General features: G+C 35.3%; 1 protein-coding gene across 1 annotated transcript; it reads right to left on the minus strand.

Annotated features, from left to right (window-relative positions):
• Window positions 1-936: 936 nt before the first annotated feature.
• On the minus strand, window positions 937-20969 carry CCDC172 (coiled-coil domain containing 172). Its single transcript, XM_010564711.1, has 8 exons — window positions 20891-20969; window positions 20568-20653; window positions 17025-17141; window positions 15400-15565; window positions 13346-13447; window positions 12312-12414; window positions 1798-1885; window positions 937-969 (listed from the first exon to the last, which is right to left on the minus strand). The coding sequence occupies exons 1-8, from the start codon at window positions 20967-20969 to the stop codon at window positions 937-939; spliced, it is 774 nt and encodes a 257-aa protein (XP_010563013.1).
• Window positions 20970-26634: the final 5665 nt, after the last annotated feature.

Genomic DNA, 26634 nt, shown 5'->3' on the forward strand with positions numbered 1-26634 from the left:
CCATCCCAACCCCCAGGTGGGAAGCAAATTGAAAATTATTTGCACACACAGTTGGATGTGATGAGATGATGACCACAGAGTGGACTGAGACTGAACAGAGTGAACATTTTTACATGGTCCTGTTGTAAGCATCTGAATCATAAAATGAGTTCCTACTGTGCAGTTGGGAACTGCTGTAGCAGTTATACGTTCTACATGCTTGAATGAATAGGGTTCCTTATTCAATGGAAATTCTTCACCAATTCTCTAGAAATGTGGAGTTTTCATTTAGAATACGGTTTTATCTTTGCTGTCAAGTGCTGAAGCTAGCATTCAGTATTTTTTGGGTTGTAGGAGAGGAAGAAAAAAGGACTTCTCATGTAATCAGAAGACAAGTGCTGAGTAATAGACTTACTTGCCATCCATGGAGGCATCTACTGATCAGTAGATCTGGAAACTATTCTGGACCATCATGCAGTATTGCTGGATTTGAGCTGTTTCAGAGAAATTGTTACAGAATTTCATTGTAGAGGTATAAACTATATAGCCACAGCTCCTGTTAAATATTTCTTGATGGTAATAGCAGTCTTCCTCTCAAATAAGACCACATCACTACCTTAAAAATAGTAGAGCGCTCATTCTAAAAAGTAGTACATAGAGAATAGAGCTAGTAATGTAGGAACTCAGCTTTATGTGTAGTGGACTATGTATTGTCCATTCATGGGCAACAAAGAGGGAACTAAAGATAGATAGCTGTTGAACTTGAGGATAAAACACAAAAATCCCACCACTTTTAAATGTATATTTTTTTTTTTAATGAAAAGTAAAGGCAGATACAAACTGTGGTTTAACTGAACAAAAAAAACAGAAGCAAACCTGATGTAGCCCAAGTAAAATGGTTTCAGAATACTCAAAGACTAGCTTCTATGACACTACGTATCATATGCCACATATTTTTCACTTTTCTGAAGACTTTTTTTGTGATAGATTCTGGAAAAGAGAAAGAATTGAATTATAGAAAATCTAATTAGTTCAATGTGTTCTTTACAGAGAAGTTTTTAAGCATTGAGCTGGTTTTTTTTGTTTCTGAAATTTGACAAGCATGATAAAATTAATGGATAAAGTGCAAGTAAGTTTGATTCCTCCAACAGAAACTTGAAACTGATCATAAAAGTGAGTAATACAAATTTCCCATGATTGTTATTCTGCTATTGATCCTAGTGGCAGCTCAATCAGGGGCTCTGAAATGAACCTTTAAAAACCCTTTATTTCCAAGAATGGGACTCCAAAATATTTTTTCTCTTTGTATTGTTACACAGACTGACAATCAAGAAATTTGAAGTTAGGATTACATTTAGAGAAAAACCACACTTTAATTTTTGTAAGGAATTTGTGAGTGGACAAAATAAAATATTACATAAAAGGATGCTATTATCATCCTATTTCTTCATATTCCCATCTTCCATTTAAATGACAGCTGAATGTAAAGATTAATCTAGCTCCTAAATGCGTAATCTTTTGCAGCTTTCAGGAAAATAATGATTAGTACTAGTCCCCTAAATAGGTCTGTCTTGTGCTAAAAATGTATCTTTAAATGCTTTTCTGTACTTCCCTTTTCTGTGAGAAATAATATTCCTGGGCATTTGGAAATAATAGGCTAAAACAAATGAGAATTGGAGTGCACCTGCAAGGCAAGGATGTTTGGCTGTGTACATAGTATAAAAAACTGCTTCTCTAAAACCACTGCTAATCATCTTAAATTACACATTTAAAACTAAAATTATCAAACACTTAAAATACATAATGAAAATGGCATACCATTTGCAGAATTTCAATTTCTGTTCGAAGAGTCTCACAGATGCTTTCCCAATCATCATTTCTGCAATTTTCCAATTCTTTCTTAAGCCTGTGTCCAAAACCAAATAAATTTTCAGATCAGGGAACTGTACTTGGGTAGCTATTTTTTTCAGCTTTGGTCCCAGTTGTCAATTTGACTTATGTGAGAAAAGCCTCATCGATCTATTTGCATGATCAGGGTTTAAGTTTGCTGGTTTTGTAATTGGCAGTCCAATATGTTGCTCTCCACTAATATCGCTGGATTTCATTCAGCACGGGCAGTTGTGATGGCAATGTAAGGAACTTCAGAAAATGACATTTTGGGTTTTTACAAAGTATATCTTGACTAAGTACTTTGTTAGACAAATTTCTGGACCGTATTGTTTTCATAAACCATGAAAGATTTATGGCCTCATTAGTCGTCATTTTCCTTATTTAAACATGCGAATTTGAACGTTGATACTTAGGAAGTACCATACATTATTGTTCTTACTTTCCCTGGATATCTGCTTGTAGCCACTGGTGGAGGCAGAATGTTGGATTAGCTGGGTCCTCTGCCTGACCCTGTGCAGCCATTCTGTGCAATGATTGCTCCATACCCCTCTGCAGACTCCTTTGCTGTTGCTGCTGTTCTCTCCCCAACCGCTCTTATTATTCTTCAGTGCTTACTGACTCTTTCCCAATAGTCTCGGCCAGGAATCCCCCAACTTTTCTACAGTAAGGACTGATTTTAATGTAATGATTTTTGCATTCAAAAGAGCATTTAGTCCTGCTGAAAGGAGACACCTAAACTTTGCACATCAATGACTGCAGTGGTTTAAATTAATACTCAGTAGGCCAAGAGAAATCTATGACAGAGCTTTTAGTAGTCTGATGAATACAAGGTGATGAGATTATACTGAGTCTTTCCATGGCTGTCATAAGAAAAGCATAATGAGAAAGATAAAGTTGCTTACCCTTAATACAGTTTCAGCAAACAATGTGAATATTTGGGGACATATAGACAGACTGAAAAAAAGGACGAAAAGTATATATTCTGTTTATCATTAAATAGCTAAACTGATGCATCAAAGCAGGACCTCATTTCTTCTGAAGTTGAAAGAGGACGTAGCAACTATTTTTTCTTTTATATGCTATAACAGGGAATAAATTATTTAACCCTATTAAATAGATGATGCACCTCTTTAGCTGTCCTACTGCAGGTAGAGATTGTTTTCTACACAAGAAAATGTCTTTATTAAAAATAAAAGGTTTAGCTTCATATGACAGGAATAGCTTAGTCACCATGTGGCATTAGAATAGTAGCATAAGACTGGACCATAAGTTAATTTTGCTATTCCTGTGGAAAATGTAAATATCTTACCATCAATACGGAAAGAATATGAGCTCTGTGGGTTTGTATTATGAAGGAGTAAATGCCTCTTCTTTCAGGAATATTTCTCCTGCATTTATAATACATAAAAGTGTTCGAACAAAAGGACATTTTGAACTACACTTTAAGAAATGAAATATTTACTGTAGGACAGTGCTAGTTTACAGACGATTTTCATTGAGGGAAGTTCATTCCAAGGTCTAAGATCAGCTTCTGATCTTGATTAAATCAGCTTAATTTCATTGCCTTGCCTCCTCATTTTTTTTTCTCTCCGTGTTCTCTGTTAGTGTGATATTGGAACCCTAATTTAAGACAAATAAAAGCCCTACTTTGCCTAATTTACTTTAGGAAAAGACATAGTCTGTTAATCTCAGAGAAAATGCTCTCATTGTCTTCCACATTGTAAAATTGATGCATAGTCTGTTTGCTAGTTGTCAGCTAAGAATGATACCACTCTATGTTAGGTGTACACTAAGGATAGAACAACCAGAAGATAAGCAGTAAGAGTTGCTTATCTGTCTGTGTCTTGGGATAGTGAATTAATTACTATTGATGATGTGCTTTGAAACTGCAACATTTTGCATATGGATTTTAAAATCTTATTTAAAATATTTTATAAAACTTTTAAATGTGGTGACAGCACAACTCCTTACATAGCATGGGTTAGTGGTGATAAAAGACATTCGTTCAAATGTGGTGATTAATTTTTACATTAATCAATTGATTCTCCTTTCAGGACTTCCTTTTTTCTTATTTAGAAGCTAGATAATTACAGTATGTGCCAGGAATATTATACTCACAAAACAAGGGCTGTCTGTTAAGTTACAGTCTACACAATTAATGCATTGGGGACGCCTGAGTTACTGAATAAATGATGAAGTTTTACCAGAAGGAATGTGAGACAATGGAACTATTAAAAAAAAAAAAAGCTTAACCTGGAAGCAGATTTAGCTTTTTCATTTTACACTTAAGATAAGCAGGATATTCATATTCATCCTTCCACTATCAGATTGAATGTGCAAACCAATTATTCATGAAACTATACTCTCTAGATAGAGGGCAGGTTTTCTGTCTCCTTCGGAAATGGAAAGAGATGTACCTTTTGCCAGAATAAGGATTAATATGACAATTACACCCTCCTTATGACTATGATAAAAAGCAAATACCTTAAAAAAACACACAACCCCCAACCCCCCCCCAACCAAAACCAACCAAAAAAACCCCAACAGAAAAAAACCCAAACAAACAAACTGAAAAATCACATTAGCATTTGGCCCTCCATGTCCTTTGTTTTTTGATTTTTTTTTTTTTTTTTTTTTAGCATTTTGGTCTCCTTGATGACAATAAAATATATCTTTCAAAAAAGTTATTGCACTGAATTAACAGTGTATTGGTAAGTTACAGCATCATAGGTAATGGGCTCCAGTGAACAGCTTGAGTTGAAATGCTGTATTTGTGAAAGGAGGCTTGACTACTCCTTTGAAAAACATTCAAGATAAATAGCGATAGCAAAACCTAGCCTTAAATCAAGTAGGTGGGACAAAAGCATCAGCATTTTTTTGGATGCTAGCTTGCCCCAGACTGAGCTTTGCTATCAGTTGTCCATTTTCCATTACTCTTGAATGCCAGAAGTGACAAAGAGATGAAGAAGGAGGAAATCACTGAAGACAATCGATTTTGCAGCTTTGAAATGAGCACAGCTATTAAATGCATTGGCATTTGTGGTTGATACGCACTCTTCTTGAATTTCAGCTGTATATGCAGAAGGCAAATAGGAAAAATAATTGTGAAATCAATACACGCTCATATTATGAATTGAACTATGATGAAAATAATGTTATTGTCAAACAGGTTTCTCTGAAAATCATCCACAGATTCAAATTATCAGATCAAGACTCCAGTAGCCAAAACTTGCATTTCAAGAATAATTTTATGTAAGGACGTCTCAGAGAAGAAATAGTTTGTGTAGAAGGCAGGGTGAATATGTATTTTTAGAGGTTTTTTTTTTCTAAGTAGGGATGAAAGACCCTACCTGGTTATTGCTGGAGTTGCAGAAGGAGCAGACTGTCTCTTGGTTATGTTTTGCTGAGACAAATAAAATATTTTTTTTATATTTCCCTTCTCATCTGTGCCTTGTTTATGACCACCATTTTATTTTTTAACCATAAATACAAGGGAAAACATTAGAGTGTATTATAAAACAGAATTGCTTGACACTGATATCCAGATAGAATCCTGATAGAATTTATGGTACAAAACAAAGTTCCCTAAGAAGTTATATATAAACTTGAGAGTATGTATGTTGATTTTCCTGAATTTTATCATAAAGGTCAGGAGAAACATTTATCAAGGTTTTAAGACTTTATTGACATTGAAGAAAATTTTAGAAGACTTTGGTTTATTGTCTGAAGCCAAAGTAGAGCTAACGCATTGAGGTCATTCAGTCTCAGTTCAGTACCAGGACTAAATTAATGTGTATGTTTCTATAGTGAGAGCAGGATTTTGCTGGGTATTTACAATTTGCTGACACTACTAAACAGAAAATGCTATTGATACAGCTGAAGAAGTCAATAAATTTCAGACTATTATCAATTGATTGAGGAAGGAAGAAAATGAGTCCTAAATGGAATTCAGTATCTCAAAACATAAATTCAAGCACTTGAGTTGAACAAATAAATTATAAAAGTATGTGCTTGAAGGAACATAAATAGAATAAAAATTAAGAAAGTGATCTAGCAGTAATGATAAATGCTAGCAAGAAGATGAAACATGAAAGTGAACAGGGTACTAGGCTACATAACAATGGGAATTAAATGTAAATTAAAATAAATAGAAATACCTTAGGTAAAATAAGAAAATTTCAGCTTTTACTGTTCTGGATCAAATGCTGATTGTAAAATACATAATTATCATTGACTAAAGCTTGTGTTTTGTGAATGCTATCAGGCAACTATTTATAAAAGTAGTTACAGGTGTTGAAAAGTATGGGGGGTTTTTTGTTTGTTTGTCTGTTTGTTTTAACTTTATATTCCCCAAATACATAAAATATCACAAGAAGTCTTTAAGGAATATGTTATTATAGATGAATAAATATGAAAAGGTTAAGGCACACAATTAAACTGCACATTTAGAATAGATTTGCTTTTGTGCAGACAGCAAACCAAAGTTATACAGACTACTTTCCATTGGAACTGTAAGAACAAGTTACACAGGAAAAAAAAATATACAAGCATCAGAGACATCAAAACTGAAATATGTTTTTAGGGGTCAATAATATTCCTACTGAAAGTCAGGGAAAATAAATATGGGTCAATGATCCTTCTAGTTCAAATATCTTGATTTTTCTATTGTACAGGGAAAATTAGATCTCAATCTAGATGTATTAATACGTCTACCCTATTGCTGAAATTAGTATCTCAATACTATTCTGCTTTGTTTCATGTGAACTGTATAATTTTCTCAGAGGTAGAAAGGATTTAGAATTGTCCTTGTTTCCTTCTGCGTTATGGGCTCTCCATTCTCTGCTCATCTTCCAGGTTGAATGCACATTTCTTGAAAAGTAGGTGAGAAATTTATACACAGTATTCTTACACCCTCCTGTTTATTGTTGGAAATGCCTCTTGCTTTTATCTTTTCCACAGTTATAATTACTTTTGATGTTTATAGTTGTCTTTTGATTACATAGTATGTTCAGGCATCTCTTCTTTGCTTCCAGGTACCTATTATTGAAGTCCTTAGTTGTGTACAAGTACATAAACTTGCACTGCATATAATTATATTCCTCCTCTTTTTTAGCAACTCCAGTCTACAAGGTCTAGAGTTTTCCGTTGTTTTACACTGTTGTCTTAAAACATCTTCTATTCCAAAGTCACTATTTAAAACATTAGCAAGACCAGCTGTGGCTGCAGTTACCTTCTTCCAGCCCCAAATTTCCTTTTTCAGACCTATTACTGTTGTTACTATTAGTCATTTCCTTACTCACATAAGATTTTTAATATGTCTTCCCCAGGTTAACTAGTAGTTTCCCATGTGGGATAACACTGAATACTTTACTAATGTCTAGGTGGATGGCATTTGCATTTTCTTTGTCTAACCAATCGGTTGTCTTATCAAAGAAAGATATTGTTAGTCAGATTTTGATCTACTTTTTGTAAATCCATACTGCAATTTATAATGGAAACCTATTTTAACATAATTCAAACTATAATAGTTCCACTAGGCACTGCTATTAAAAAGAAAAGCTTAAAAAATCGATGAGGAGATTGTCATTAAAAAACTCATTTTGAACTACATATATTACTCTAGAGATTGATATTTCCTGATTATAAAATTTAACATAAAATTAAATGGCAAGCTTTTTTTTTTTCTTTTTAACCACCAGAACCATGCATGGCCTTGGGCAGTCCACTGTTAGTGTGAAACATTTGTTCAGCTCTAACGAACATATTTCCTGTATGATTTGTATGAAAGAAAGCATTGCTTTTTCCTTCCTAATTTTGGTAATGGAGTTTCTTTTTCTGTATTATGAAGTATAAGAAGCAATACTACATTTTTAGGAACTAGGTAAGTATACAAAGCCTTGAACTATTTACAAAGTAGGCTGACTTCATGCATTTCCCTTCTGCTACTGTTTTTCTGAAGTAGAACAGAAATTTAGGTTTCAAAGAAACATTTTATCCTTAGTCTACCTTTAGAATAGCAGGAAAAATATCCATTTTAGGTAGAAACTCTCTCAGTCTAAATAAATGTTAATTAAAATTATTTCTAGGTTGCTTTACATAAGGCAACACATAAATTTAAAATTAAAATGTGGAAGAAGATAAATAATTAATATAATAAGTAATTACAGTGAATATAATAGTGAAATGACATAGCTAGGAATTTAGTGGTATCAGTTAGTCTCTGCTTGACCCCTGTATTGTTCCACTTAAGTGATGCTACTTGCTACCTGCCAGGGAAATGTGACTCAAGAGAGCTGATGCCAAAGTTCTTTCCTGCTGTTTTGTTTTTGGGGCTGGCACTAGCAGAATAGGTGATTAAAATAAGGCTTTTAATTTTAATTGCAGATATTTTCGGGGGGGGGAAAGCCCTCTTTGTTAAACATTTCTCTGATATGCACCTGTATCACGAGACTTATAATTTCCAGGGTGCCTACTCTGAGGAAGAGGGTATAGTGTCTTATCCATAACTACATCTGTGCTTAACATTCAAATTTTGGTTAGCTTTTTCCTGCATCTGATGTGTATTAGAACAAGCCTATAACTGCAGCACCAACAGCTGTTGGAATTACTGGTATGTGCTTCTCATGACCTTTTGTAATTTTTTGATGGATTTGGGAGAAATTTTATGAAACTGCAGACATGGTACAGGGCATTTTTCTCAGCTCAGAGATGAATTGCTGTAATTTGAATTTGCTGGCTACACTCTTCAGCTGAAATGCAATTTACTTTAAGATATATACTTAATTATAATGAAGATTCTTGCCTTGCCAGCTACTTTTGATATTGATTTTTAAGCTGGGACTAGGTATGTGATACAATAACAGACTTACAGGGTGATCTGGGAGCTACATATATCTGGTTATTGATGCTGAGTGTCTCTCACATTTGTTCTAAGGAAGGATTGAAAACATTGGTATTTTTACCATTAAAGAGTGGTGTGGTTTCCTGCTCTATAAAAAAAAATCAAACTTTGATTTTTTTTATAAAAAAAAAGAAAGAATCAAACTTTGTGCTTATTTCTTAGAAAAAAAAGTAATGTGGATCAAAAATACATATTTGTGTCAAAATAGTCTTCTCTTTATATATACTAAATGCGATTTTCAGTAAAAACTAAAATTCTATTCTTGCATTAGATTCTGTATGGGGAAAAAAGCTGATCTTGTTAGGGTTGTTTCTCAAACACAGTAGGTTCAATCCCTGATTCTTATTAAGATAGACACTAGTATATGTGAGATTGCATTAATTGGTACTTTGGCTGCAAAAGGTCCTTTGCAAGTGCCAAAGGTGTATCTAGACTGTCAGGAGGGCTTCCTGGTTCACCCCAGGTGCCTGGTACTTTAGTTTTTCCCACTGACACTGCATGAATTCTTTATTCTTAGATTCCCTTCAGGGGGCACCCACAGGAGTGGACAGGATAGTTTGTTCAAGGATCTGCTCCAGAGAGACTATTGCCATGGACTGCATCAGGACGTGCACTGCTGCAGCAGCTGTGGTCCCTCAAATACTTCTGTGGCACATCATAGAGCATGCAATGCACGTGCTATGTATTGTCATTTTGAACCAGCACTCTGCTGTGCTGGACATAACTTCTTTAAGTATTTAATGCATTTTGAATGGAAAATATGTGTATATAGATGACATTATATCTTAATGTCACAGAGACGCTACACAGGAACCAGAGCAGATGTGATCTCACCAAATGCTAGGCAGTGTGGAGATGACTGGTTTGTTGCAGATAATGCTGCCTCTGGGCAGTGTAGGCACAAACCAGTGCACATGTATTGATCTATGGGCTGCGTAATCCACAATGATTACTGGTTCATTGGATAACTCAGGCTGGAAGAGATGTCAGGAGGTCATCTAGCCCAATGTCCTTCTCAAAGCAGGATCAGTTACAAGGTTAGACCAGGTTACTGAGGGCTTTATCCAGTCAAGTCTGAAAACCTTCAAGGATGAAAACTATGCAACCTCTCTGGGCAACCTTTTCCTTTGCTATACTATCCTCATGATAAACAAGTTCTTCCTTACATTCATTTGATACCCCTCTTGTTTCAACTTCTGGTTTCTGCCTTTTGTTCTCCCTTTGTGTGGCATTGTGCAGATCCTGGCTTCATCTTCTTGATGACCTTGTTGTAGGTACTGGAGGGCAATCAGGTACCTCCAGGGGGACTAGTTATATACTGCACTATTTATAGCATATAATACTTTAAACTCCCTTTCATTCTCTTAATTCAGAAGTCCAAACCAAGAAGTGATGAGCAGGTTTTGTTAAAAAACAACAACAAAAAGAATTGATAGAGTTGTACGAGTCTGATAAAGTTTGGGATAATTCTAAACAGCACAGCACTATGACATACAGAAATAGACAAATGAGGATTGCCTGCTTGGCTCTACTGAAAAGCAGAATCTATTCTTGCTGATGTGGAAGTACAGTAACATAGCTATGTTGCTTCTGGCATCTGAGTTAACTTATTCAGGCTATCTCTCTCTGTAAAGCATTGAGCTTTTCTGATCAAAAGCCAGTGCAAGATAGAAGTATGGTTTAGGCGAATCTGTCCTAAATTTTGTCCAGTATCTGAAATGAAAAAATATTTTAATGTAAAGAAAATTTATTCAATACATTATTACACCTCAAGGAGACCTAGCTTTTTGTGATGGTAGTAAGAGCAGTAGGAACACTTCATATTTTGCACTACATGCAATTATCAAATAATGTAAGCTTATCTTGACCATAAAATGAAGCATTTTATGAAATAAAAAAATTTCATCATCCTTCTTGATTTGGTTGTAAATGACACTTTGTGGTTTTGTAGTTAATAGAATTTAATATGTTTTATCCACTGTTGTGTTTTCCACCCAGATAAAACCAAAGTATCATTCCATAGAGCTGTGAGTTAATTTTACTATGTAGAAAGACAGACATACATGGTTTTGAATGATTTGCCTATGATCTCATAGCAATCAGCGGCAGAGCTGTTTGCTACTCTGTTCCTTATACACAGGAAAGCTGTTATAGAAAACTAATTACACCAATTGGGATATTAAGTGGCATCATGGCAGTAAACTACTCCAAGGGAAGTATGTTATTTAGAAGGAAGTTGACAACCTCATGTATCACAAAACCTAATATATCACGATGCAATGAAAAACGTAGAAGTGAATTATAACATGCTGTCTTACAGAATTGCTTCTGTTGTTATTATTTACACTGTCTTCTATATATATGTTGAATGCAAAGTTTTTGCTACTGTATGCAGAATTGTGAGCTAATTAATTTTTATGCTGAGGGAATTTTGGCCATGTCTCAACACCATGTAAGAGATTGAAGAGAGTTAGTAATAGGGCTGATATATCATTTTCTTTCAAAACCCAATATTCAGCAAAAAATGGGCCATTAACAAATCGTCTTTCAGAAAAATGCTCAGGGTTCTCTGCAAAATTTTATTTTTCCATTGAAAGTTTTCAGAAAAAAACCAACTATATTTATTTTTTGTCAAAAAACTCAAAAATGTATAGGAAAAAAATGTGATAGTAACAAAAGTTGTGTTTTCCCTAACAATTTCTGTTAGAGAATATTTTTGACCAGCTTTTCTAGGAGGATTTCCTCTGCATTGTCTATTAAATATTTTTATATATCCACAGGCACTTTCATCTGGAACACCATAAAATAGGAAAAAGATGGTTGATTCTGTGATATGGGGCTTTCTGCATTGGAAGATATTTTTGCTGAAAACATTACATTATTTTCTCTATAGTGAAAATGTAAATGTTGCACTTAAGCAAACTGGAAAGAAATTAGTTATTGCCACTCAGTTCCTGGGAAGCAATATTCACTATTAAGGGAGGCTGTGCAAGGTGTTCTGTATTGGTTGAATCTTCAAAATTTTGTTCTAAACCAGCTTAATTAGAAGGCAAACTAGAACTGATGGTAGAGATCACAGAGAAAACAAATCTACATATAGTAGCTTCAATTCAAGGCCCACCTGACCCAAGGAGGTTATTGTGGCCAATCCATTCCATTGCAGTCAGGCTCTGGGGAAGGTTGTGCAGCCAGTCAGCAGATGTATGTATACCATTGGGTAGTTCATCAGTACTCTGTGTACCACCACTATTTTTATAAAAACTTAAGAACTGGCCTTCCCAAGGAGCAGTCTGTTGCTCTGCCTCCAAGTTTGACTGACTTCCTTGCAAACGCTTCCAGTTTTTAGTTCATTGGAGTATGCATGTAAGGGTGAAAGGCTGTAACAAACAACAGGAATTTGTGTTCTGTAATAAAAATGAATGATTCTTCTGATTTCAAAGGAATATTGTACAGGAATGTAAAATAGTCATTGCCACAAGGACTGGTCTGCAGTTACAGACCTAAAATTAAATTTAGGAACTTACTAACATAAGACTCTTACCTTAAACATTCAGGATCAGTCTGAGGTTTTTCAATGACTTGGACTTTTTCTGCTTCTAAATCTTTAGTCATTCTTTCAGCCTCCCTGATTACTTTCTCAAGGTCTAAACATAAAATAACAATTACCTTGTAAATATATATTAAACATCCATATTCAAAGACTTCCTACATTTTCTAAATTTATCTTTTCTAATATTTCTTCATGAAACTGTTTATAGGGTAAAGGCATCAGAATAAAGAACATGAATTATTTTATTATTGTAATTGATATGCATATTGCAATCTTCTAGAAAATTTCCTTCCTTTTCCCTTATTTATGGCCTGTCTTTCTTAGCTTTCTTACTGTGAGATGTTATTTACACATTTGTAAAAAAGTTACTAAACCACTTCTAGATTACATTTTCTTTTAATCCAAATTTCAAAATCATCCATATTTCTTGTGATCACCTTTGACACAGAACCCTTCTTGGTTCTCTCTGTATCTTTTTAGTTTTTTTCTTTTATAGGGTTTCCTGTGTATTCAACACATTCTTCCCAGCTTTGTGCATGGACTTCTTTTTTTAATGCACAGACTTTCATACATGAACACACAAATGTCAGTAAAGAGATGACAGTTGAATTTACAACTCAGACGTTTAGCACTAAGGCCAAATCTGTCTTTATCAGTCCAAGCCATGTTGCTTGTTAAACATTTGAATCTTTAATTATAGGTTAATGGGTTTTAAACAATATTTATGTTGATTTTAAGTTCACTTTGAAACACTAAATTCTCCAATTAAGTATATCACTTAGCAGCAAAAGTAAAAATTTCTTTGTCATATTTATAGCTTATGATTCAGCAAATCTATAGACCTCAGAAATCCATAATACTTGTTATAACCATATTTAAAAATGATGTATTACATAATGTAAAAATATATTAAAATCTTGTTTGTATGATTTCTTTTTCTTGAGAAAAATAACTTGAGAGAAAAGATTTTTCAAAAGCATTTGTCAAGCCACAAATAATTATCATAACGTGATTGTCAGGCACACCTTTGAGTTCACTTTGGAGAGTAAATATATCCTGCTTTAATTCATTCTTCTGCAGCTGGAGTGCATTTAACTGAACATTTTTATGTTCCATTGACTCCATTTCTAAGAAAAAACATGTTTTGAATTAAAACACATTGCAGTTTTAGTCTTCTTGATATAATCTTAAATATTCTTAACTACTACCAATCTTCAGCTAGTCAAAAAGAACCTTAAATATAAAACTAAAATCAACTAAAATCAGTCATATAAACCCCAGTTCACAGGAAATTATGTCATATAATGTATTCATAACTATGAAAGAAAATTTTTTTTAATGTTATTAAGATATTTGACATATTTTGTTGACTGGGCATAAAAAGAATTTTTGCTTTAGAGTTACTTCAGCTGTAAAGGAAGATGACTTACTGAATAGGTGGTGAACAGACACTTCTCAGCAGGACTAAAAAACCCCTTATTTTGTTTAGTGTTATGGACATTTGAACCTGAGCATTGACAGCATCTGGAATTAATTGTGATTGTTTCCCTGACAACTGGAGGTCCTCACATAATTTCCTTGTTATGAGTTTAAGTAAACTTTTCTCTTTAGTGTTGTCAGTGTGCTCAGGACTGTAGCAGACAGAAAGACAGACAAGTTGTATCTCAAAAAAAGTGTAATTTAAAAGGATGGAATCAAGACAGCAACTGAACCTAGAGAGGAATGTTAGTTGCCTTTCATGTCCTACTGATCATTTGACTGATCAGATCTGCCTGAATATGTAAAAATTAATCATTAAAAGTAACAGGTGCCACCAAATACAGACTTTTTTTTAGTTGTAGATCAGAATCAGAGCCACAGGAAATGCAGAAGGAAGGTACCATCAAGTACAAACTCAAATGGATAGTCAAATTTCAGTACCTTTACATCAGATATCGGGAATTCAAAGTGCTGGCGCTTATGAATCATAGAATCATGAGAGTGGAAAGGAATTTGAAGGGTCATCAGCTGTACCTCTGTCATTTCTGCCAGATGCTTGTCTAACCCATTTTTAAAAACCTTTGGTAATGAAGACTCCTAATTCCTTTGGTAATGGAATCTCCTAAAGCAGAGTGTTTAAGTTGTTCACTGTTCTTAGAAAGATTTCTAAACAGCCAGCCAGACTCTCCCTTATTGTGGTTTACACTTGGTACTTTCTATTCAGTTCACTATAGGTATGGAGAATACATTAATTTCCTTTTTACAGAATCCTTGAATGATTTGAAGATTGATATCCATCTTCCATCAGTCTTTTCCTTCACAGGTTAAATAGTCCCAATTCTTTAATTATTTTACTTCTCATGTTCTCCAGATCTCTGATCACTCTCACTGGTGCCATGTGGATTCTCTTCAGCTGGTCCACATTTTTTCTTGAAGTTTAACATCCAAAACTGGATACATAGTACTCCATCTAAGAGCTTAACTGCCCTAAATAGAGTGAAGGATTATTTCGCATGTCTTAGAGGTCAGAATTATGTTTATGTCTCAGTATGGTGTTGGCATTCTGATGTTATTGACTCATGTTCAGCTTGTGATCCATGATGACTCCTATTTCCTTGCCGAAGGATTGCTTTTCAGTCTGACTCTCTGTTCTGAGAAATCTCATATTCTGTATCTTAACTCAAAGTTATACTGTGGCAGTAGAAGTCCAGTCCTACAAGACAGCTGTGCATATGATTCTTTTGAAGCTAAGGAAATTTAAATAGCTCAACCATGGGTGATTATAATCAGCGCAAACCTAATACGGTATGCTATGTGTGACAGTGCACCTCTGTACTGGTTGACATTAGACATTGGAAGCCACTTCTGCAGGTCTGCTTCTTCTCCTCACAGTGCTCATAGTCAGAAAGGACTGAAGAGGACAGGGAACAGAAGAGGCTTTAACTATGCTTGTGTAATGTGGTACGTCAGGCCATACTCTAAGAGGAAGTTCCAGACAGCAAGGGAATGGAATTAAAATTATTGTTTTGCATAGCTATATTTACTGATTTATATTCATTCTCTGGTAATCCAAGATAAAATAGTTTAATATAAGACTTACCATTTTTCAACAGAGCTGCCTCATTCTCTAAATCATTTAATTCAGTCTTGACTTTTTTTTTAATCAGAAGGTCTCTATTACTTGTTAGTCCATACTCATTGTTAAACTCTGTTACTTCTCTAGCAAAATTATCTTCCTCTTCAGTCATTTTTCTCTTTGCATCTGTCTGAAAAAAAGAAAGGGAAAATGGAATGTTCAGGTGAAAAAAAGAGTCTTCATTAAGCTAGGCAGACTGAAACACACTGTTGTTTATCCTTAAACTTGTAGTATAAATGTAGTATATTTACTTTTCCCAAGTTATGAGAACATGAAAATGGTCTACAGCTCTATCATTTTGTCTGTTGCTTTAACTTTTTTTTTTTCTGAAAAATTGAAGGATATATTCTTAATAATAAAAAAACATTTAAAAAATCACTACATTATGTTACAGACTTGTACCAGCAGTTTTTCAGTTCAACTCTTTATTGAAATTAGTAGAAAGTTCTGTTTAAAGTCAGTAGCATAGTATGGCCACTCTTTTTTTTAGACTTATTTAATGAAATAAAAGTTGTGTTTATTCCTCTGCAGAATGCGGACTTTAACTCCCTCAATAACTACCAAGAAAGCCATAGTTGATAGGAAGTCACTGTTTCATTTTCTGGAAAAAATATTCTAAAGAGAAAGGCTATATGAAATTCCTTTAAAAAAATCCTAACTGATTGCTAAATTAAATAAAATGAAATGACCCCTATATACAGGAAGAAAGAAACGATAACCTGTATATTCAGACTCGAGTGGTTACAATTAAAAGAAACTTCACAATTCTTCAAAGGATATTTAGCTTTTATAGCTAATAATTTTTTCTATTATACTTGTAATATTTATTTTTCTTTCTTTGTATATTTAGGAATGGGAATACTTTGGATGCTGAAGAAATATTACTTAATTAAAAGGATATCTGCCTAAAGATTTAGGGTTAATACTGGTGATTCATACTGAATGTTTAAAATTTAGCTCTGCTGATTTAAAATACAAATACATATGCAGAGAAGACTACTCATCTGTGGCATTTCTTAATAGCTACAGATCCAAGGACCCACAATGAAGTAAGAGGAAGGCAATATATTCAGGTTAGCACAAGAGAGAACTGAAAAGCTTGTTTTTTGTATATGTTGCAAATAGCTACCTTTTAAGGGGTGGCTAGGTGTCTAGTATCAAAGAGATTGTGTGGTATGTCAGGATTCCTAAAATGTGGGGTTGGCCTCCCTGTTTTTCCTTTGATCCTTCTCAATATGTTTTATTGTGGATGAACCTGTCCAATTTAAGGTGAGACTTTCCTAGTTTTCATTTACAAAGGAAATAATATGTCAGAATTGGAGTTCAGTCATACAACAGCAGACATTAGAAAATGAAGTCAAGGATGTTAAATCAGCTTTGTAGATAAACTGCAGCATACATTACCTTAGATCATGGTTTAAATTAAAAGTGAGAATTTATCTACATTTACATTGTTAGGTATGCTAGATTACAAAAAGAATATATTTTCCAGATTTAAAACATTACTTCTTCCATATTTTCAAATTTTAAAGCTGACTACTTTCATACAGTAGAAAAGAGTTGTCTGAATATCATAGCTGGAAACATACAAAGATTTTAAGATGACTGCTTTTTTGATTAATAAGTTCAGCTTTCTGTTTCTCTAAGCTGTCTTCACGCTTCTTCAGAATTTCTAAGTAGAACTGTTTTTCAGACAGATGCTGAACCTTCCAAGAGAAAAAAAATAATTTTATAAAGTAAGGTTATTGTTTTATTGTTTCATATACTTTGATATTGTATATAAGGATCTTGGTCCAGTTAAAACACAGCTGGCATAGCTGCTGGACTAGCAAAAGCATAACAGCTCTTTTTTCCCCCAATAATCTTCCAATATACCACTAACCTTTTGAAAAGTATCCTTTCTTTAAAAGACACATTTAGTGCTGGTCCATCTATCTAAAGTGTTGTTTTAAAGTCTGCTCAGTTTCAGGTTAAAACCAGGAAAAATATTGATCACATGGGATCTTTTACCCAACATAATACAGTGTCCTCCATCTAATTGTGTAAAGCTCATCACGTACCAATTCAGACAATAATATCAGAGGGACAGGGGTCCAACATCATTGTTTTTACTGAATAGCTGTACACATCATCAGCTCTGCAATGCTACTATTGCATATGTGAAGGAGGGAGGGATATGCTTATATTGTTCTGAGCACAATTTCTGGAATTCTTAGCCAAGGAATTGTAATAGAAATTAGATCATTGGTTAAAGAGAGTTTGACCATAACCCCCCCAAGTCTCAAACTTCTATTTTGCATATAGTTTTATTTTTAGTTTTATTAATTTTAAACAGTAGTTTATCTGATAGAAGGGTATGCTGTTCAACCACTGCATTTTCAAAGTTTGCTGAAAAGTTATTTTCAATTTTCTAGTGCATCTATTCTATCATTGACTAATCTAAGTTAAGATATATGGTGGGATAAACTATAACAGCAGATAAATAGGGAACAGCTAAGTGTTGAACAGTCTTAAAGGATGAGAATCATTCATCTGGTGAAGTGGAGAAAAGGAGGTCAAGAGAATGACTCATTCTGTAATACTCAGAACCATGAGTAGGGAAAGTCAAGTTAGCAGAATTGCCCACAGACTTTAAAGGCACAGGGTGAGTATCAGGAAGTAAACTGAATAGCCAGGCTGATACATGACTGTTTGTGTGTGCAGAAGCAGAAAAGACCAAATAATAATGATATTACAGAGGTAAAAATGAAAAGATTGTAAAATGAAATAATGTAGGTGATTTTGGAGAGGGTGCAGATAAAGTGCATCTGATCAGAAAAGGAGGAAGAGGGTAGTGGAATCAAATGCCCTAAGACTACAATGTGAGAGTTGGAAAGAAAAGGACCAGATTTTTTCCTTATCCCTGATATGTCCAGCATGCTAAATGTCCAGGAAGTGCTTGCCTCAGGAATATTTATTTTACATATTAATTCAAAGAGAGTAGATGGTCTTATACCAAGGTATTTATATTACTGAATATAACTAGATGCAGTGTAATTTCTCCATCTGTAAGATGCCAACTGAAGCTATGCATTTGCAACAGATATTTTTAAAGAAATCATTAAGCCATGAAAGGCAAAATGCTATAATTTGGGTTCTAATTACATGCTACCTGATTTCACAGAACAGAGGAAAAAAAAAATAGCATTTCCTAGGAATCTTTGATTGACCACAGGCAGTCTCTGTGAAATAGAGGTCAAAACACCTTTGAACTCGGTCTCGTCTGCTTGGTCAGGTATAAGCTGCTGTGCATGCACGTGCCTGGATATGCATGCTTATAAAGTGCAGTTATCTGGTGCGGGACAAATGGAACAGCATTAGCTCAATACCATTATTAAATATTATTTGAATTACATTAACTATTGTAGACATATATAAACTGAATTCCTGTACTGAAAAATAAATTACTTTAAATAATTTCAGTAACTATATAATCTTTAAACCTAAACACAGTCTGATTGAAATGCATTTTCCCATTCCACTTGTTTTTTATACCATTTCCTATCTATAAATGAATCAATGATGTCAGACTAAGCAAGCAAGTAAAATATATTTTTGTGGATGTCAGTGAGAATATTATTAATCCTGGTGGATAAAGCACATAAGATTTAATTAGGAATAGTTCTTCAGCTCTTCCCATTAGTCGTTTACAATAATGGCTCTACTCTTGGGATGTTCTGTACCTACCACATAAACCTTGATTATAAATCACAATGCATCAATAACAAATTAGTAGTATAAACATAAAATTGTGATGTTCATAAATAAATTTATCAGCAAGACTACAAAGGACTTTTCCTAACAGGCAACACCCAGATATAATCTGTGTTGGTTAAATAAGTTACTATTTTAAAGCACTTTTGGGCTCTGTGATTGTGGCATGCATAAATGCAAGTACGTGAATAACTGCTTGCATGATTATAGTCTCAATTTGCAACCAGTAAATATTTGTAAATGAGTTCTCTTTTATTCTGACCCCCTCACAGTAATGTGGATATTTATTATATATATCACACAGTCTTTTACAAAAGGCAAAAGAGTCTGTGTTTGGAAGGATGAAAATCACCCCCCAAACATATATTTTCACAATTAGGTGAGGCAGTCCCCAAAGTTTCTTGAAGATGTTTATTTAAGTGATAGGATACAACAGTTCTGACTTCAAAGGGGGCTCCATATGCTTTCCTGTTGTGCATACACATTCTGCCAGCGCAGATACTTAAGAGCACCGGGGATGATATTTAGGCTTCATTTTCAGGCACAAGCAAATGGACTTTTAAATCATTTGTAACCACAGGTATTAATGGTGAAAAGCTCTGCAAAACTGGAAGCTTAATCTGAAATATGTCTGCAGTTTGGTTAAGTGGAAAGCATACTAAAATCTTAAAAATACTAAACAGATTCAGAAACTTTCCTCTGTCTTTGGCGTCCCTGAAAAGCACTTAGGCCTTTTAAGCCCTTACTGTGAGCTCAGGCTCACAGGAGGATCTTTAGTATATGAATCAAGATCCTGTGAAGTAAACACAGGGAATGTTTCCATGTATTTTTTTTGACAGGCCTTTAATGAATGGCAGTGGACAACAAAGGAATGGTTTCCGGGCCTCTGAAGGATAGTGCTATAAGGAGCTCCAGGACTGTTATGGCAGGGCCGCTCACACAGTACCTGAACAGCTCGTCTGCCTCCAGCTGACGTCTGGTGGCTGCGTCTTGTGAACGGACTGACCTGACATGGCAGTCCGCTCCCTGCCAAGCTCCATCTGCGGAGCAGGACTGACTTACACGTGCACACGTGCTGTCTCCAGTGCTTCCAGTTTTTAGAAGTGTTACCTGGAAACGTTCCTACCCCTGAGGTGAGCGTGTCCATGAACACAGCCAGGACGCAGCCTGAAGGGTGAGATTTGTGAGAGGGGAAAGACGTTGACAGACCTTTTTTCACTACAGAAATGCACAGTGTAAGTTTTCTCAGTGCTGTGTTATTTGGTAGGTGAAGCATACTCCTTGAAAGTGCTTAGGAATCTGTTCCTGAAAGAATAGGTCATATATTTGTAAATATCATGTATTTCATTACTTTGTATACTACAAACATGACCGCTTACCATAGTTTCTAATTTCTTTTTAGCAGTGCTTAGCTCTTCCTTTATTTGCTTAATTTTTTCATAACTTCTATTTATGTCGCTTTTAGCTGCAACACAACAAAAACCTGTAAGAATGTGTGCTCTGTTTGTAAAAGTTACGTTCTTATAAAAACATGCCACTGGCAAGAAGCAGCCAGCCCGGCTGCCTGCCAAGGTTTCACTGATAAAGGTCCCCTCATGGCAGCACAGTGCGGCCACCCTGCTCTTCCCCCAGGAAATGGAGAGGCCATTAAGTGTGGTCAGTGCTGCTGCCGGACCCACAAAATGGCAGCCCCAGGGCAGACCTTGTTGGATGAGGTGCCTCTTCTCCCTCGCCTGCTTCTCTGTGAGCTGTATTTGCTGGAACAAAGCATCCAGGTTCATTTCTCTCTTCTCACGGAATCTGTGAGTTCCCCGGGTCTTGCCGTCTTTGTGGAGGGCTGGTTGATTAAAGCTGGGATGCCCTGGAGGAAGGTGAGGCTGGGCCCGGCCACAGCCCTTCCCTCAGGGCCCTGTGCCCTGCCAGACTTTGGTTCTGCCCTTTGGCCTCTGCCTGCCGGGGGTCGGGAAAGAAACCCCAGACCACAGAGGGAAGCAGCCGTGGTAGATGGGACACAGCTGAGGAGGAAGAGGTGATGGAGCGGGACGTGTGGGCTGCGCGAAGTGGGGAGTGAGAGCGAACCTCGGGCAGAGGGAGACATGGATGACTGGCTGGGGGAGCCCATGTGGGAAACACGGGAGATGGAAATGAGCAGGCAGAGCAGCAGCGTGGTAGGAGCAGGAGAAAGAAGATAATTTGGCTAGGCAAAAGGCAGCTGGCACTGAATCCTGTCAAACTTGTGCACGTTTGTGAAACATGGGTTCTGACTCAGAGTCTGGGGAGTTTTGATCAAACAGCTCTGACTTTCTTTATTTCTCTGGGACCACACGCTTTATACTGGTTTTGTGTTGTTCAGAAGCTCGTTTTTTTACCCCTTCCTTTTTCTATGGAGTGATCACCATCCTTTTTAAATATTATATCTGCTCATATTTATTTGTCTTTTGAGAACTGATGTCTAACCTTAGCAGTTAAGGAAGTAGGCTAAAATCTGCTATCATACAGAAGATGATGGTAAAGCTGACTACATATAACTTACGTAACGGTGATCAGACTCAGCTGCATTTCACCATTAATGTAAAATGGCAATGTTTCTGTTCCAGTTGGTCTCAGTAAGCAAAGATCATAATGCAGCCTGTAGTATGCTCTTCTGGAGCATACCTGTGTATGAGTTTACTATGCTCTGAGCTTCTGCACCTTTCTGGTTTGTACATTACTGGATGGTATACCTGGAAATGTAAATACCCCATTGAAAATATAATTCATATTACAGGGTTTGTTCCTACATCTTGAAAAGGATTAACTACGTTCCCCGCAGGGAATACCTATGAGAAGTTGGCCTCTTTGCTTTGAGGCAGAAAAAGCCTGGAGGAATGGAACTTTATAGCCTACCAGCCTTTTTAACATTGAAAAAGATTAGGATTATTGACAGTTTTGTCTTGTTAAAGAGTTTTCCTCAGAGGAGATACTGTCTTAGAATAGACAGCAGCAGCAAAGTTCAGAAATCAGAAAATCTTTGACCGTAAGAAGCAAAACAATATACATGAGAGTACAAATGTCTTATTGGTGGAAAAGCTGTTCTCAGTTAGCAAAACGAAACTGAGAATTCTGGAAAAAGGGTTTGTTATAGCATTTACTGCTTAAAAAGTGCCACATTATAGCTGATAGTGCGCTACAAAATGGTGATTTTTAAAGACAAGACATTGCTCTATCTAAGAAAGAAAGTGTGGGTTCTGATGAAATTTAAAGACCTGAAACTAGCACATTATGTTGCAGGAAATGCAATTATTTTTTAAAATGGAACAAAGTGCAACTGAGGGAGAAGAGTTCACAAAAGTGAATTTAGAAAATGTTTCAGAAGTGAAGCTTCCTACCCAAAGGCCAAAGGAAAAGCGGATGAGTCAAATGGGAACATTTGGTGATTGAGACAGTGATTTCTCACACAGGTCTGATGAGTAAAAAAAAAGTCATTTCACAAAATTCAAGAAAATGAACTGCTCTATCAGTAGATCAAGGAGAAAATACAATGAAAAGCTTTCTCTGAAGTTTTTGAGACTTGACTGCTTTTGTGTTTCAAACTGAGAAAGCTGCTGTAGGCTGGGATGGTGTTCAGTGTCACTTATTAAAGAAACGACTGTGTTTTGTGGAGGGTGCTTCAGTGCCTCTAATTATGGCAAAGGAACTGCTCTCCCTAGAAAGAAGGGTCTGGCTCCAACTATACTTCTCACTGTCTGAGAATGACCATTCAGCACGATTAACAGTTCTGTAAAAGATTCCTTCAGAGACTGAAAAAATTCAGTGGGACAAGTATTTGACATTAAGCTTTTGACTCCTGCAGCTATTTGCCATGTGCTTGATTTTTACATGGTAAGTAACTCACAATAATAATTCAGGATTGTATAAAGTGAACCACACGTGAAACATCTACAAGTGCTTTCAGAATCAGGATCAAGGCCATTACTTCAAAGGTGTGTGGTTCCCTGCCTCCCATGGAAATGGATGAGATGGCATGAATCTAAATGTTTCAGAATAAAAGTAAAATGTGAATTACCTTTGCTCGACTCCAACTTTGCAAAGTATAAGAACTTTTGTAAATCACTAGCTGCTAGAAAGGTGACTTTAATTTTATTCTGTCGGCCATATCAGTACATCGTAATCTTAATCTATATCTGTATCCTAATCACTGTGCTGTAATCAGGTCATGTCTTTCTAGTGTACTTCAAAATTAGTAATTGCCCTTTGTAATCAGGCTGCTGTGCTAATAGTAAAGTTTCTTCTACAAGTTTATTCTCTAGTTTGTGTAGGAAGAAGAAAAGAAAGATTTTGTTTGTAATTTCAAGTCACTATAAAAATATTTATTAGCGTAATTTATTTCTAAATATATACGCTCAGATTGTTTCAAAAACTGTTTTTCTGAAAGCCAAAAATGAAAGAGGCAAAGATAAAGAAGTGGCAGGTGTCCTAGTTTCAGCTGGGATTAGAGTTAACTGTCTGAGTGAGCGGCTGCGTGGTGCTTAGTTGCTGGCTGGGGTTGAACCACCACAGCAGGGTAAAGATTAGATGATTCAATATGGTCTTCAACATAAAAAAATGTATAGGAGAAGCTAGAAATTGTAGGATTATAGTTACAAATAGATTTCATCTTTGTTCTTAAGCTCTGTTAGTACTGGTTTTTCCATATACAAACTATACTGCTTACTTTTGAAATGTTGTATTTATAGCAATCCTTCTTCCCAAACTACATCTCTGGTCTCCCTTTGCTCTTGGTGGTCTTTGTATTTGCCATTTATTTTTGCACTAACTTTTTTCTACCCTGCATGAAGGAATAAACCCAGATTATTCTGTGTAATAAATTCACAGCTATCATATTGTGTTCAGTGCTGAAGTCTGAGCTATCCTTTACTAGAAAATAGCATATATATGTGTGTGTGTGTATATATGTATGTAAAATAGAGAGCACTAACCACTTGGAATGCAGTGTTGAGCAGCAAAGCTGATGGAGAGAGACCACAAATAGTGCGAAACCCAGTAATTTTTTGGCATAAGTAAGCATACAAAAGCAGACTTATTCAAAATTAATTTTATAATGTGGCCTTTAAAATAAAAGCTTTAGCTCTACTATTTTAAAACTTCATTGTTCTAACACAGCAAGCAGTGAAAAGTGGTAACATGTAATAAAGTGGTTTTAATGCTGGACACCCATTGCACTGCAGGGGACGATGGAGCTGTTCTGCCTCTTCCATTGCCTGTTTCCTGTGCGGTCTGTGTGGGAATGGGGGGAACACAGGAACAGCAGAACGAGCACTTGGTGATCTCTGCTTGAGTTCCTAGTAATAAAAACAGAAAATGAAAAGAAAAGAAAAAAAAAAGAAAAGAAAGAACAAAAAAGGAGAAAAAAGAAAAGAGAAAAAAGAGAATGAACTCGACTACTTCTGAAAACCTAGATCAGGACAGCAGAGAAAAGGAATATTAAAATGCAGTAATAACCTATAATTTATGACCTGTCTAATTTCCTGAGGAACTCAGGTTAAACACGGTCTAGTTATTATCTCTGGAAGAGTGAGAGCAAACCACTAACCTACAGGCTGGAAGCTCTCCATTTCTAGTAGACTGCTCAGCAAGGGACTCATGAATGGACACTCTGTTTCCTCCCTGTAACAGAGAGGAAATAAACTACAAAAATTCATATAATAAAATAGAAAATAATGGAAAATGTAGAAATAAATCACGGGCAAATTATATGCAAATGAATACAGAATGTTTCTCTGTGCCCCAAATCCTTTTTTTTGTCATCTTTTTCAGGTGACAAAATTGTGAGTTAGTGAAAAGCCTTGTGTGTTTATAATGTATTAAAAACCACTAAGAAGTAACTTCATACTCCCCCTAACATGTCTGGCTGCAATGGAGAATTAGCTATACTCTTTTTCATTTTGGTAGGAATGTAAACAACTTCACAACAGATGTTCTTTATAAGGACAGAGCCTGCTATTTGCATCATGATATCTCCATTTGAGACTTATATTCAAGATTTTGTTTAATTCTATCTGGAAAGGCTTTATTAGATCCCTTTGGGTTACAAAAGCAAAGATTACTCTTTTATGTTTTTAAATGTAAGTTTTCTATTGTCTTTCGTTATAATCATGCAGCACCTGCTTTCTTTGCCAATTGGTAACTCTGCTGATACATAGGTATCCACGTTGTTCCTCTGCAGTCTTTTGGAGTCTTAAATGTATTTCAGTTGTCTCTTTTGCTGGATCTAAGAGTCTATCCTAAAACTTTTTTACTCTGCTATTCTGCAGTATTTGGATAAGCAACAAATGAGGCTCTCATTTTGAAACATTTATCAGAGCCCTTATTTATCTTGGCATAATAGTAGTAACTTTTCTAATGGAGAAAGAATTTTTCAGATCTGGAGTGCATATCACAGTACAAAATACTGCCTTGGCTTTGCATTGTCATAGTAAATTTTCTTAATTATTTGGCTGGAAAACTGCAGTTTGCTTTACTGGCTATCACTAAGTTGGCACCCTGTGGAAGCAACAACAGAAACAGTGAAAAAATACTTTTTGTATTTTAATTGTTTTTATCTTCCATTTATAAGAGATTGGCTTTTTTATTTTGTATTAGCAGAAATGAAAATGAATTATCTGTTATGTTGTAATATCCTATAAGAAGATGGGTGCCATTAAATCTTCTGAATAAAGGGCTGTTAAAGAAACATTTTGAGGACTGGGACTTTCATGCAAGATTGAAATGCATTAAACAATCTGTTGAAAATTCTTCATTTTAATCAATTAAGTATGGTATGTTTCCTATAACCATATAATGCCAATATGCTAGCTTATCTCTTTGTCACATAAAGTTTATCTTAATCATAGAAAAACCTTAATGAATACTGAAAGATAGAAAGTAATAATTCTACAGTTAGTTCATCAAAGTAAAAAAAATAAATATTTTTTTCATTTCACTTGATTCTTAGAAGTTCATTTACAATGCTGCTACATTATTATATAAGCAACTGTCATTTTTTCTTCTAAAATATTTCAGGAGATTTTAAAATGTTTGTTTGCTCTTTAAGCTTTTTTTCTAGTTGATGCTGCAATTATAGGAAAAAGAATATGTGTAGATGACTTAAATGAAACTGCTTTATTGTCTGTATTCATAACAGGAGCATTATTTAGTGCTAGGTTAGATAACTGCTATACTTTTGCTGTATGCATTAAAGCCAAATGAGTTTCTCTGCATGCTGAAAATAACTCTCATCTGAAACCAAGAGTCGTCCATTACACTTTTAGGCTTCTCTGCTCATAGTTTTTATCAGACTAATTTTATGGTTACATCCATGTTCTTGCTTAAAAATATGACAGTTTCCTTAGACATTTGGAGGACTTGGATACATGCCCATGGCTTGAATTAGGCAGCAGTAGGGATTATTCCACATTCCACCCAAGT

Source organism: Haliaeetus leucocephalus, unplaced genomic scaffold, assembly GCF_000737465.1.
Source record: "Haliaeetus leucocephalus isolate CR32 unplaced genomic scaffold, Haliaeetus_leucocephalus-4.0 Scaffold184, whole genome shotgun sequence".
Classification (NCBI taxonomy): domain Eukaryota; kingdom Metazoa; phylum Chordata; class Aves; order Accipitriformes; family Accipitridae; genus Haliaeetus; species Haliaeetus leucocephalus.